The 15,263-nt window shown below is 35.8% G+C and overlaps 1 protein-coding gene across 1 annotated transcript; it reads right to left on the bottom strand.

Annotated features, from left to right (window-relative positions):
* Positions 1–5,294: 5,294 nt before the first annotated feature.
* LOC121413835 (plasminogen-like) lies at positions 5,295–13,669 on the bottom strand. Its single transcript, XM_041606804.1, has 4 exons — positions 13,565–13,669; positions 13,108–13,193; positions 8,025–8,285; positions 5,295–5,863 (listed from the first exon to the last, which is right to left on the bottom strand). Exons 2-4 carry the CDS (start codon positions 13,166–13,168, stop codon positions 5,598–5,600), a joined length of 588 nt encoding a protein of 195 aa, XP_041462738.1. The 5' UTR covers positions 13,169–13,193; positions 13,565–13,669; the 3' UTR covers positions 5,295–5,597.
* Between the last annotated feature and the right edge of the window lie 1,594 nt (positions 13,670–15,263).

The following is a 15,263-nucleotide window of genomic DNA, read 5'->3' as shown; positions in this document are numbered from 1 at the left end:
AGTAATAAGAAATTCATGAAAGTGCCATTGTCTTATTTATTAATCTGATAAGCCTTATTGACGACATTTTAAGCACCTTTGTAATAGTGCATAGAATGCATGGGTTTTTATAATTATTTTTAACAATAAAAAATGTAAGCGCAAATCGCAAGGCGATTTTATTTTTATAAACTGTTTCCATTTTCCGCCATTTCGAAATAGGGCTACTATTATGTCTTTGTCTTACGGTAATCTGCCGGAGTTTTAACACGATCCGCCGGCGGATTGTGTGCCTAGTACCTTATCTGCCAGGCACCGGATCCGCCGCTACATCGGCTGTTACGAGGCCGTAAATTAACATGGGTATAATACCTCCTTATTTTTTTCAGTGCTTCTCTTAAGTTAAAAAGGACACCTTTTGGGCGGTCGCCAAAAATAGGGGGGGGGGGGGCGATTCGGCCTCCCTTGGATCCGCCCCTCGGGGTTGGTAAACTTGGTGAAGATATTATTGCTCCATACGAATCAATCCCTAGATGCATAACCTTTATGATCTTTATCTGTTTGTTTTTATAGAGTGTAATATCTCAGGAATTGAGTGAGATGGTAAAAAAAATTGTGAGATTGTTTAAAAGTTTACTCCAAATATATACGAAAATAATAAAGTTGTCACTTTTTTCGATTAAGCACCTTAGAACATGGTGAAAATGGTTGATATCAACAAAATTACCATGATGCTCCGGAGTACATCCCTTGACAAGGTTCTTTTTCTTACAATAACATAAGTTATATTAATGTCACTGTCTTTATAAATGAAGAAAAAAGATCTTTCAGAGATAATCAGTTTTGTTCGACTTCATCTAATACTACGCATTTTGCCAATTTATCACCAACGATTTTTTAATATAAAAATACTGAAACATTAAACTATTAGAATATTGCCGTGGTTACCTGCATTCTGCATGTTGTTAGTTTGGATCTTTATAAAAAAGTACATTGTGAAAGGATTAAATTCTCCTCTAGAAATCACTCGAATAAAGTTGACGGTATGATATGATATACATAAACATCGCACAGTATGCCTTTGCACGATCAACTAGAAAATTCATTATGTTGATACTGACTGTGTTGGCTCGAGTGGTATTAACGATCTTCTTGGCGTGGGCCTGGTATCATGACAATCATTCTCGACATTACCTGCTTCTTTCGGTAAATTGCCGATTCGTCTACTGCCAACTCGTCCACTCGTTTCATTTAGTCTAATGTCATTCCGTCCATCAACATTTCGTCTAACGACCATTTGGTCCAATTATCACTTCGTCTAATCACCAGTTCGTTTATTACCATTTCGTCTAATAACCAGTTGGTCTAATACACAGTTTCTTTTCACTCATTTCGCCCAATGAATACTTATCAAATTAGACCGAATGGTTTATGGACTTGGACCAACTGGTCATCAGAAGAAATGGTGAGTGGACAAATTGCCAATTAGACCATGCAGATACTGGACGAACTGATGGTAGACCAAATGATAGTATACGAGTTGGCGATTGGACAAATTGGCATTAGACGAATTGGAAATAAACTCTTCTTTCCCTTAGTCCACCGGACCCTCCTTTTCTCTATGATTGTGTTAAAACCATTCAGGTCTCTTTCTTACATTTACCGTTCGTTTCTCCCTATTTCAAACTCTATCTGCTATTTTTTGCTTCAAAGTAAATTTCATTTCTTTATCGTCAAAACATAAAAAAATATTACAATGTATCATGTGATAATGTCAGTAATATGCAGTGGCGAAGCTAGGATTTTTTCTGGGGGGCACGGGGGGTCCTTGCTTTTTCAGGGGAGGGGACACCATTTTTCCGATGTGTGTATGTGTCACAAGGGCGAATCTGACTTTCGCCAATAGGGTTGGGACCCGAAATTATCTTCACCTATATTTTCCCCGATTAGTCACTTCTTAGATTTATTCTTATAAAACAACATTAACATGAAATTCAATTCAATTCAATTTATTTATTAGGTAAAAAAATCAGATGAGTAGATATATACTTTGTAAAATGTGAGGATCAAACACCCTAGGAAAGCCAGAGGCTTGAAAAGCAGGGCGATCCATGACAAATAGATTACAGTGATACAAATACAGCAATTTTTTTTACTTTTCATGAAATAATCACATAAGCCATATATAAAGTGCGAGCGCAAAGGCAGAGCGATTTTTTTTTACTTTTCATGTATTTTGTCCTAAAATTTAATATTCTGGGCAATGTTATGTATGATCCTGAACAAGATTCGTATGTAACTATATGATTACTGCAAATGCCAAGCGCAAAGCAGAATTTTTATCAACTGTTCTAGAATTATCGAAAAGGGACTTGTTAAGGACTGCTTACAGTTACCCACGAAGACGGTACATATTTCAATAATGGGAGCGCGAAGCGCGATCAATTCTTTTTTTTTACATTCCGACCTAAAAAATGGTCATTCTATTAAGTACTTTGTGTATTCATAAATGGGATAGGTATGTAACTAAACAATTTATGCAAAAGCAAGAAAATTGAGATTTTATACCTAAAAGCGGGACACTATTCATATTTTGTAAATCATAAATAGGATATAGTTAATTGGGTATCATTAATATTGCTATCGTGAAGCGTGAGCAGACAATTATTGATATTCTGATGTAAAACTGGATAATTTAAGTCCATTTTAAACAAAGAACATGGAAGGCCATCGCGCATGTTATAGATTTAGACCTAGAATCTGGGCATTCTGAATGCATTTCTTTAATGGAATTTTATGGAATACACTTAGACAATAGGAACTTGGCAAATCAAACAATGTGACCACGCAGCGTGAGATTAAAATGCTGATAATAAGACCATAAAACTGACATTTTACAAAGTACTAAAATTTGTAAATAAAAAAAACAATGAAAGCTCGATGTCCGAGATAAAATATTTCTTGTGTATATTGACTTCAAAACTTGCTCCATATCAGCCTATTGAGCAAGATATGAATCTCATCGAGCATGCAATTCTGGCGCGAAGCGCAAGCAATTTTTTTTTTATAAAGTAACATGAAATATTTTTTTTTTCTTTTGCAAGTCTTCCCCTCACATTATTTTATTCACTCGCCTTCCTCCTCTTATTTTCCTCTTCTTCTTTTTTCTTCTGTCTTTCTCCTTCTTTTCCTTTTTTCTTTTCTTCTTTCTCCTTTTTTTGCTCTGCCAATTTTTTTCAGGGGGGCACACCAAATCTCAGGGGGCACGTGCCCCCAGGCCCCCCGTAGTTACGCCACTGGTAAAATGTTCAAATATACACCATGTACATACTTGCTTTTTGCCACCGAAACACACAGAATGATTGTGCAGATATTACAAAATTAGGTAAATTACCTTGCATCGATCTATGATAACTATATTTGTTTATATTTCACTTAGTGCTGTTATGAATTTTTTTTTTCTCAAAATATATAAAAACATTTCTTAGGAAAATTAAAAGAGGGGAAAATAGTTATATTATACTGAAACCCACCCCTAATAGACCCCTAGCACTTCAATGCTCCACACTACCCCTCAAAACCTAACACATATAAATATTGCACCACATTCAAACAAATAAATAAACACCCATCCATCCATCCACCCACACACACACACCCACCTTCAGCTTACACTTGTAAATATCCTTTACAAATATGACAAACACTCACAAATCAAACACATAATACAAGTCACATATTTTGAACTGTGCGTACTGCCAGAAGACCATGTTATTATTCTACAGTCTAAAACGTCGAACGCCTGATCAGAAGGCACGCGGTTGGTCCATTTTTTTTTTGGGGGGGGATGAATCCATCGGGATCGAAGCCCCGACCTCCCGTTAATGTGAGTAGTCAACCACTTGGCCACGTTCTGTACACTCCTTTTACTAACACCCACTAACACCCACTCACTCATAATCAAAAGAACACATGGTGGTATAAATAATGCCTGAATCAATTTCACTTATTTGATGGATCACTTTAAAAAAAAACCAATGTAGATATCTCCCATGTTCAACTTTAGTAAGCGCCGTGCCGGGAATCGAACCATGGACTTCTCACGTGTGATATCGGGCACCTCAGTTAAGACACTAGTCGTTCAAATACCCTGCGCAGACATTACAAACATGTTCATTAACCCCTATACCCGCCCACACCCCTCCCTCACATTCACATACTCCCTCACGCACATCTTACATCAAACACTACCCACAACACGATTTAGATCCATATTCTCACACACACACACACACACACACACACACACACACATATATATATATATATATATACAAATATGTGAGAAAGTGTCATGTACAAGAAACATATATACCTGCCTACCAATGCTCTCTCCATTCATTTCTTTCGCAACATATTTAAATAAAAGAGTTGAAAAAAGCCGTAGTACATTATAGTTTCTCATATATACATACATATACATGTACACACACACACCCACATATATATATATGTATATACAGAAATATATGTTGTACATGTATAACCACACACACACATACATATATATATATATATATATATGAAATATATATAAACCCACACACTCCTAGTGTATTTTTTGTCTATTTAAAGGGTCTTTTTTATATTCGCGAGGATACATTGCCATATAGTTGATTGACACACCTGGGGGCCGTTTCATAAAGCTGTTCGTAAGTTAAGAACGACTTTCAGAACGACTGGTGATCCTTTCTTACGCACTATACCATCGCCAATTAACATTTTGGTATATACTATTTACCACAAGAAATGATCACCAGTCGCTCTTAACTTACGAACAACTTTATGAAACGGCCCCTGATCATACCAATCCGAGTAAATTCTAATAAAAAAAACCCAGCATTCTTTTTTGTGTGTTCCCCATGTTCCCCATTATCCCAGGCTAAAATAATAACAAAACAAAACTAAAATCAAGGTTATGTTTGAAATGTTTTTTATAACTTCAACAGATAGATGTGGCGATAAATCAATAGCGAAAGATAAAAAAAACTTTCCCTGTAGGGACAGGCTCACCTTAATTTAGCCATAAAGAATATTCTATGAAAGTTAAATGGTTTACTGTAACATAAAAAGCATTTTAAGTGTACACTTTCACGAACTGCTACTCATTTAAGATAATGTGTATTTGTTAATATTCAAATCAACTGACATTAAATGAGACGATAAAAAAGCAAATCTGGTAGAGTACTATTTTGATCATAATGTTGTTATAAAGATGCCGGGTAATGTGAAAATACTACGAAGTCTGTTCTATGCATAAATAAATAATTGTCTAAATAGTCTACAATAAAATTATTGAAAAAATTAAGATGACACACAATGACTTACAAGGAGACTATGGTAAATACGGTAGCTATGGTAACTAAGGTAATTATAAATAAAACGTGAATATGGAGTGGCTTCGAAATACCCTATGACTCTAAACTAAACTAAATTTGTTTCAAGAGATGTGCAGAAATGAAAATCTATGACCATGATATATTTCCAGAAACACATCCCCACACAACCAGTATCTGATATTTTAAGAAGACAATAAAACTTCATGACTGACTCCCTCATTAGTCTTCATCAAATGCTGGTAACCCGATGTTGCAGTACTCCCAGCGAGTATTAGGGTCGGTTGTGTAGCACCAGGCAAAGTCTTCGCGGTCAGGGTTGCGGCAGTAGTTGTGGTTACCCAGGCCAGCATCAGGGTAGTTATCAGGAGTGCGAGAGTGACCATGGGGACTCTGGGAAGTCCATGCCTGGCATTCGAGTCCGTTCCTTGTGGTAGAGACGTATCCCCGGTAATCGGTGCCACTGGGTTCCTCATAGTACTCAGGATCTGGGTAGAAAGAGAAAAAGGGAGTATGTTTATTCATTGACAGATGGGTCATTCTCGCGAAAGTGTCGCAATTCATGAAAATCACGACTCGACCATCTTTTGGCCCACGTCCCCAAGCAAGACCAACAAAGATAAAAATGTAAAAGGGCTGCACACGGCGTCCACTTTCTGATCAGTGACCAGTAAATCGTTCAGCGGAATGTAAATGCAGATTAAAAATTATTTTGTTAGACACGTGTTAACAGACTTGCTCACATGTTCAAGCCGAAGCCTCACTGGCCACCAGGCACATTGGCCCATATTCTGAAGTCAGGTTTAACTTAGACCATGGTCTAACTCTGTGCTAAAATTATGGGAAGCCAAAAGTGTCAATTTTTTAATGAGGTTCTATGTTTCTTATGTGCTCTTTCCTGCTTCATTGATGGTGAAGACAATCATCTATTTATATTTCCGAGACAATTATGAATGATTGAAGAGCCAAATGAGCTGAAATATGATATCTTAATTGTTAGTGATTTATGTAACGATTGGCTATCCATACTTAAACCACAACTTTAAACCCGAGTTTATGTTAAACCCGACTTCGGAATACGGGCGTCTGTGTTCTAATGGACCTCCGTCCACGTTATTGCTCAAACAAAATGTAGAAAGACCTTGCAAGGTATGATAATGATAGTTTGATCTGTTTAGCTTTATAAATAAAACTATTACTATTTTTCATATCTTGCACAGCGCGTCATACGTTGGTTTCTAAGCGCTTTTTGCAATTACCATTACCCCGGTCATAGGATCTATAATTTCTCCACACATAAAGTGCACTACTTCAATGAAAACCCATTTGCTCACTCCGGTCAAAGACGAGATGAAAATAAAACAAAGGGATCATGATTATCATGATTAAGGGTGCTTTATAAAATAATTAAAGACCATCACAGGCCAAAAATATACTTCAAAAAATGTGGAAATAGCACAATAATGCAAATTAAAAGAAAAATATTGCAGAAAAAATATTTTTTAAGATTATATTTCAATATAACATTTAGAATTTGAACAAAACTCATATTTTAAATATCTATTAGACTGTTAAAAAATAATATGATATAGAGTCTCCTATAAACGAATAAAATTGTGAAGTATCTGGCTAATATTGCTGTCTTAATTTGCCTCTATGTTTCATTAACAGCATTGATTTGGGTAAATTCCATCAGTAACTAATCGCACACTTAACTTGAAGTATAGAGTATGCCTATATTTTCTGTACACATTAACTCCCGCTTCCATAAATGCTAAGATATTATTCAAATGATGTTTCGAGATTGGTTTATGATCAAAGTTGTAACAATATCATATTAAATGTCGACGATATCTTACAATTTATAAATGGACGTATTATAACCTTACTCTTCTGATGCAGGGGATATAACATTTTTGCAGTATGCTAAACGTAGAGATTTGTTATGACCAAAATCTTGTAAGATAAGACTGAGCGCGGAGGATCGGAGCGACCGTGCGAGAAATTTAGCTTTGTTTTAGAATGCAAAATTGGGCAAATTTCAGCACTTTAAGCAATTAAGACTAGCAGTATTAATAATTTGGTTTGAAAAAAAAAATGTTTCTGTCTTGAAAACTTGGGGAGGGGAGGTGATTGTACATGCCACCCCCTGGCCGAAAAGTGTGTGTTTGTGTGTGTGTGGGTGTGTGTGTAGGTGCTGTGGCCGAGTGGTCTAAGGCGCCTGGCTATACATGGAAAGTCCGGAGTTCGATCCCCGGCTGCGGCACCTATGCCTGTGAGCAAGGCGTTTAATCTACAATGCTCTTTTATCCTGCTTTCAAATAAATGGAAATGCTATATGCATTATTGGTAACTAGGTGTGCACTTGTTTTTGTTTAAAAAAAAAAAAAAAAAATGTGTTGTGTGTGTGTGTGGGGGGGGGGGGGCTATGCTATATTGTTTTGAAAAAAATATTGTTTCTGTCTTGAAATCTTGGGGAGGGGGAGGTGATTGTACATGCCAGCCCCCTCGACGAAAAGTGTGTGTGTGTGTGTCTGTGGTGGGGGGGGGGGGTGGCTATATCACCCCATCCCCTTTGATTTTCGCACGTGTATTGAGCCCATTTTTGCGGAAAAGGTGTTCTATGAATAGACATTAACTTTCACTTACCTGTGCATTGTCGACTGAAATCACCAATGGCGCAATATTCCCATCGGCGATCGGGATCAGTAGTGTAACACCATGCAGTGAAGGCCCTGTCAGGGTTTCTGCAGTGGTTGTGGTTTCCAAGGCCTGCATTCGGGTAGTTGTCGGGTGTCCTGCTGTGGCCATGAGGGGTCTGAGATGTCCAAGATTGGCATGTTTTACCGCTCAAAGTTACAGATAAATCCCCTCTGTAGTTTGTCCCATTTGGATCATCCGTGCATGCCGCTGTAAAATAACGATAATAATGAAATGAACTACTTGTCTTAAACATGTTAAACATGACAGTGTAAGCGTTTCAGTCAAACAACTGTGGTGCGTCCCATCAAGACGGAAACCTGTTTTCAGAGATACATTTCACAATCATTAAACATGTTTTTTTGCAAATTTGAGTATCAAATTGATACTCAATTTCGCATATCCTTCACGCATGGCAGATTACAAACAAGAAATACGAGGCATAGGAAACGATTTGCGCATAATCTCGCGTGTGAATCTGAATCCAATCTCATTTCAGCAATCAGTGAGAGAAACTTCACGAAAAAATACAAAAGTTTAAAAGACAAGTCCACCCCCAAAAATTAATTTGAATAAAACAGGAAACAATCAACAAGCATAACACTGAAAATTTCATCAAAATCGGATGTAAAATAAAAAGTTACGGCATCTTTAACTTTCGCTTAAATTCACAAAACATGTAGGCCTATGTGCACATCCTGGCCGGAAGCGCGTTTCCGTTTTACACCCTGGCGAAGGCATTTTCCGGAAAAGTAGCCAAAAAGCGACTAGTGAAGAGTCTACGTTTGTTTACATTATCAGCTGGGCGCGCGATCCAAAGTCCGCACCGAAGTTATCCGCAGCTGAGCTTATACTTTCCAGGTTCAATACGAATGTTTGCCTTGATCATTTGCCTTGCCGATTTGCTGATGTCTGTCTTTCTCTCTATCTGTCTATATATCTATCTCTCAATTTCTATCTCTATCTATGTAACTGCAGTATCTATCTATCTAATAATCTTCTCTGTCTCTCTCATTCTTTATCTAACATCTATCTATCTCAAATTCTCTATCTCTCTCCCTCTATCCATCCATCTGTCTGTCTTTCTCTATTTCTCTCTCTCTACCTACCTATGTAACTACAGTATCTATCGTTTAATTTGTCGCTCTACTCTCATTCTTGATCTATCTGACATCTATCTATCTCTCAAATTCTCTATCTATCTCTCTATCCATCTATCTATCCATCTGTCTGTCTTTCTCTATTTCTCTCAATCTATTTTTAACTAGAGTATCTATCTATCAGTTAATTTGTTAATAATCTTCTCTGTCTCTTTCATTCTTTAATTATCTATTTAATATCTCTCTCTATCTATCTATCCATCTGTCTGTCTTTCTCTTATTCTCTCTATCTATTTATCTATCTATTTTTTAACTTATCTATATGGTAATATTCTTTGTCTCTCTCCCTCTTTATCTATCTAACATCTATCTATCTCTATCTATCCATCTGTCTGTCTTTCTCTATTTCTCTCTATCTATATATCTATGTATCTATCTGTTAATTTGTCTATATTCTCTGTCTCTCTCATTCTTTATCTTTCTATCTATCTAACATCTATCTATCTGTCTCTCAAATTCTCTATCTCTCTCCTTCTCTAGCATCTGTCTGTCTTTTCTCTCTTTCTCTTTGTCCGTCCATATTTCTATCTACAACATCTCTCTCTCTCTCTCCCTCTATCTATCCTTCTCTCTCTCTTTCTCTCTCTCCCCCTCTCCCTCTATATTTCGACCTCTCTGTCTCTCCCCCTCTCTCTATCTATCCATCCATCTCTCCCTCTTTCTCTCTCTTTCTATCTATCCACCTCTCTCTCTCTTTCTCTATTTCTATCTATCTATCTGTCTATCTTGTTTCTATCTTGTATCTATCTATTTATCAGTCTTCTATATCTATCTTTCGGCAGCTTCTAAGTGTATCAATCCATCAAACTTAAATTTGTCTTTCCATTATAAGTATCTGTTTATTTTGATTTTGTCTGTCATTCTATTCATTTAGTTAATAATTTATTTTTAGAAAAAAAAAACTATCATAAACAACGCGACTGCAAAAGCATGTTCGGATTTCACTCCTGACTGCCGCTCTCTCTGTACATGAAGTGCCGAGGAACTCTGATCAGTAACTGTGCAAATTGCATGCGGTGGTGGACTCGCCTGTGTCGCACGCTGCATGCAACCCAGCGACGTGTGTAGACTCTTCACTAGTCGCTTTTTGGCTTCTTTTCCGGAAAATGCCTTCGCCAGGGTGTAAAACGGAAACGCGCTGGCGGGAAGGCAAATTAGGAGAATGATGGCGCCATCCACTCACTATTTTCTTTTGTATTTTATTACATGAAATATTCTTATTTTCTCCTCATTATCAAGTGAAACAAAGATTAATTCCTCCCTAAACATGTGCAATTACTATTTTATGATTTAGCCAAGTTGGCCCTTATTGTCTGTAAAAATAAAATATTGTATGATTAAAAAAAAAAAATCATAAAATTGAAAGTGATGGACATCGTCGACTGTCTCATTTGCATGTCACTGAGATGTGCATATAACTGTTTTGTGAAAGTTTAAAATGTCAAAACTTTCTTATTTTACATACGAGTGTGATGACATTGTCAGCATCATGCGAGTTTGATTTTCTCTATTGATTAAAATCCACATTTTTCTGGGGTGGACTTGGCCAATGGTCGAATAAGCGCGGTCTTCGTATCACGAATAGTCTAGCTCTAGACGATTTTAATTCAATGAATTATATTCTCCGTCGTATCGTACTATCCCGTGCGTAAGCTCAAGCCGAGTGAGCGCGCAAATCCGAGAACCTTTCCGCCCGAGATTTTATTTTTTATTTTCTTTTTTTTTTCGGGTGGACAGGTTCTCGGATCGAATCAAGATGGAAAGTGCGCAATACAAATCTGATGTAATGATTGATTGATTCATTTATTTCCACACTTCATAAAAAGAACAATACAGAGTAAAGATGGTATTACAAAACACAGTACAATATATTCCGATGCATAAAGAATATATTGTTCTGTACTACACAAAACAATAAACCAAAATCTGAACAATGCTTAAATCAGATAAAAAGAAAAACACTATATGTAAATGTGGGGGATCATTCAAAAAGTTAAAAAGTGATAACATAATCCCGATTTTTGCAATAAAAGTTTGAGTTTTGCAGAGAAAGACTTAATTGAGGTAACTTAGTCTAGGAAATTAAAGGTTTTGTAGAAAGAAACGTTTTAAGTTTATATTTAAATACATTAAGGGAAAGAGAATTTTTGACAACTTCAGGGAGACTGTTTCAGAATATAGGACCATTATGAATTGACTTTCGGGATGAGGATAAGTTCCCACATGGTAAACGGTAATCAGATTTTCTTCTAATATCATAATTGTGAATATGAGATTTTTTAAAAATAAAGAATCAAAATTTATTGGAAGTAATTTCTTATAGTATAAATACATAAAGATACCAAGATTGTAACTATATAATTCATACACAGGCAATATTTTAAACTTAAGAAAGAGTGGAGCAGTGTGAGCTCTGAAACCAGAATGAGATATCATTCTGATAACTCTTTTTTGTAAAACTAAAGTTCTATCTAATAAAGTTTGAAGACCCCCAAACAACAATTCCATAATTGAGATATGATAAAATGAAAGTGTTATAAAGTATTAAGAGAATATTATGTGGGACAAATTCACGTAATCTATTTAAAACACCTATATTTCTAGAAATGAGGGAGTTTATCTTGTTAACATTACTTTTCCATTTTAAATTATCATCAATGTAAATTCCAAGAAGTTTTACACATTCTTCACCGTTTCTACTTCAGTATCATTAATATATAATTTAGCAGATTTTTTATCTACATCGTTTCTACTGATGATCATAAAATTTGTTTTCTGAATATTCAAAGCTAAATTATTATTAGAGAACCATTCCTGTACTTTATTAAGTTCAATATTCATATTTTGTTGTAAATAATCTATGTCAATGTGATTAAAAATATATTTGTGTCGTCAGCAAACAAAAAACAAACAAATTTTGATAAATTAGAGCAGAGATGAAGATCATTAACATATAAAAGGAAAAGAAGAGGACCGAGGATTGAACCCTGCGGTACGCCTATTGATACTTTCGTGAACGCATAATGACATGAATTGTAAAGAACACATTGCTTTGTATTACTTAAATAATTGTGTATCAATTTAAGGGCAATACCTCGTATTCCATAAAAAGATAATTTACTAAGCAATATGTCATGGTTAATACAATCAAACGCCTTTTTAGATCAATGAACACTCCAAACGATATTTCGTTATTCTCATAAGCATTTATAATATCATTTAAATAATCTATCAGAACATGAGACGTACAATGTTTTTTCTCTAAATCCAAATTGTTTTTGATAAAGTATAGCATTTTGGAGAAGTACGATAATAAGGAAATTGGTCTATAACTTGAGAAAACATTCTTTGGACCAGATTTATATACAGGAATAACTTGTGATATTTTACAACTATCAGGAAATATACCTTCTTGAATACATAAATTGAAAATAAAGCATAATGGTTTACAAAAATATGAATTGTCCTTTTTACAACATCATTTTCAACACCATCAATTCCTGGGGCTTTTTCATTCTGTAAATAATTGGCAATGTTAATAATTTCCTTTTCTGTAATTGGTTTGAGATATAAAGAACAAGGCAGGGTGTTTTTCAGGTAAAAACTATAATCAATATTACCTCTTGCAATGTTGTTTCTGATAGTCCAATGTTGGTAAAATATTCGTTAAATGCAAGTGCATTGTCATTTTCATTTCTGATTTCTATTTCATTATTTCTAAAATTAAGATAGGCCTCAAAAAGATTATTATTATCATTATTATTATAAGGGAGGGTGATGGATTTCTGTGTGCGTGTGTATGTGAGAGAATGACAGAGAGCGAGGGGGGGGGGGTGTAGAGTAAGAAGAGAGAGAAAACTGCTAATACTTACGAATGCTAGAAACAACCCCGACAACAGTAGAGAGTGCGAGAAGCAAGAACAGTCGGTCCATGTTTACTTTCGAAGTCAAAGAAGGACTGAAATTAAAACAAAATGCACATTTGTCAAAATCAAAGATTAATAACCGTGGTATATTATTCTGTAGTGGCATATGGAGAAGTATTCCAAGGATTACAAGTAGTCCTTCTCAGCATGTCTAGGCCCACTTTGGATTTGAAAAATTCTTCAGAGGTAAAAATCTCTCTTTTTGAGGCCCATCTGAAGTCAAAATAAAAAAAAGTACAGAAACATGGCAAGACAGAAGGAAGAAATTATATGACATTTTATAAAATCCCAATAAATATTAATCTTAGAGACGCATTGAGACTAATATCATTTTTTAAGGGGCACGACAATATCAAAATCATTTGCTTGTTGTAGAGATTGGTTGAATAGTGAAATCACTTACTCTGCTCGAAAAGATTTGTTGAAGATATGTTGCTCGCCCAGTCTCGCTGTTCTAATGCCTGTCGAATCTTCGATGTGATTCTGGAAAGACAAGATGCCTACATTTATAATGTTTGAATTAGAAGGCGATCCCACACAGTATACCAGGCTAAATTTCATTGGTCCAAGCAGAGACAAAAGTCACCCATATCAGAAACCAATCAAATGTCACCGAGTGTCTCATCGCTTATCTGATTGGTCCAAATTGTCGCCAAGCCTGGCCCATATTTTGAAGGACATGAACATCATCCTCTTGAAACGCAAAGCGAACGTCATGATTGGTTGGGACAAAGAGTGATACCACACTTAATTATAGCCTTCTTATTAAGAAAAAAAAATCCCAGTCCTGGACGCCCCTGGATAAACATGTGCATATCAAGGTACTGCTTCATTAAAACCTTGGTCGGTGATTTTCACTGAAAAGCCTGTTCTGAGTCAATATCATTCAGATGCAAAGATTTCAGTTGCTTAAAACAAACAGACTATTTGTTTCAAGAGATGCATAACAGGCCAGCGAGATGTATATCTGGTTGTTCTGATGGGAAGCTGACCTAGACATATTGATACAATCCTGGCGAGAGATTAGGGGGAGCATTTGATATCGAATTTGCCCCCATTATTGACTTTATTACCCCTCAAAATAAGTTGTGACATTTAAAATGTTCACTCATCCATGAATAAACATATCTATTTTTAATTTTTGCACAGAATTCTGCCCGTAGGTTGATATACATAACTGCCAAATGACATTGATAAAGACTGTCTTGAAAAAAAAAGTTCCACCATATTGAATAAGGGGTCACTTATTCTTAAACATATGCACCCATAGGTACACAATGTCTATGAGAGAAGAAGTCAAAATTTTAACAAAAATGAAATGAGGGTTTGTTTCATGGACGGTTTTTATTACTACTGAGAAGAATTTTAAAAGAAACTTCGCACATTGCTTCAGAGTAACACTATCCAAAAGGCGCGCAAAAAATAATCATTCGATACCGCACAGAGTGGGCCAAGGCCTTAAACTTTCTTCTCATTTGCATAATTTTCGAATATTGTGTGCTCACTGAAGCATTAGACATCGGGATGTTTATAAAAATAAAATAAACTATGCAAGGAGGTTTGTGACAGATATCCATAGTTAGCAATTGCATTTATTCCAATAACATAAAAAAGCTGATCACATTTCACATGTTCATTCAAGCGTGAATGTTTAATTAAACGCATTTGAATAATTGAAGCATGTTAATTGGTCATAGACATAACGAAAGAGGATGAGAAAAGATCATGAACATAACAAAAAAGGGTGAGAAAAGATCATGAACATAACGCAGGGGGGGGGGGGGTGGGCGGAATTCTTTTTCAGTCATATTTTCCCCGACCGGCCGCTCGAAGATGATTTTTGGTTTCTTTAAAGGGGTAGTCCTAATAGTCACTATTAGCTTTATTCTTATGAATTCTTGTGTATTTTTTCCTAAAATTTGAACATTATGGGCAATGTCTGTTATCCTGAAGAAGGTGTGTATACAGCTCAGTAATTACTTACGAACGCAAAGCGCGAGTAAAAATGAACTGATGGAAGAGGTACCTGTTAAACACTGCATGCAGTTAGCCATGAAGACGTTACATATTTTGAAAATCAAATGATGCAAGCGCGAAGCGCG

The sequence above is a fragment of the Lytechinus variegatus genome, chromosome 4 (genome assembly GCF_018143015.1).
Source record: "Lytechinus variegatus isolate NC3 chromosome 4, Lvar_3.0, whole genome shotgun sequence".
Taxonomy (NCBI): domain Eukaryota; kingdom Metazoa; phylum Echinodermata; class Echinoidea; order Temnopleuroida; family Toxopneustidae; genus Lytechinus; species Lytechinus variegatus.
The sequence above is the reverse complement of the archived record's forward strand: the minus strand, read 5'-3'. Positions and strand labels throughout refer to the sequence as shown.

Bases quoted from the DNA above. Each gene is read 5' to 3' on its own strand.
- LOC121413835 (XM_041606804.1), bottom strand. From the start codon at position 13,168: ATGGACCGACTGTTCTTGCTTCTCGCACTCTCTACTGTTGTCGGGGTT. The intron at 8,286-13,107 runs GTAAGTATTAGC...GTTATTTTACAG, and splicing joins CGGGGTTGTTTCTAGCATTC to CGGCATGCACGGATGATCCA. The intron at 5,864-8,024 runs GTAAGTGAAAGT...CTTTCTACCCAG, and splicing joins TTTCAGTCGACAATGCACAG to ATCCTGAGTACTATGAGGAA.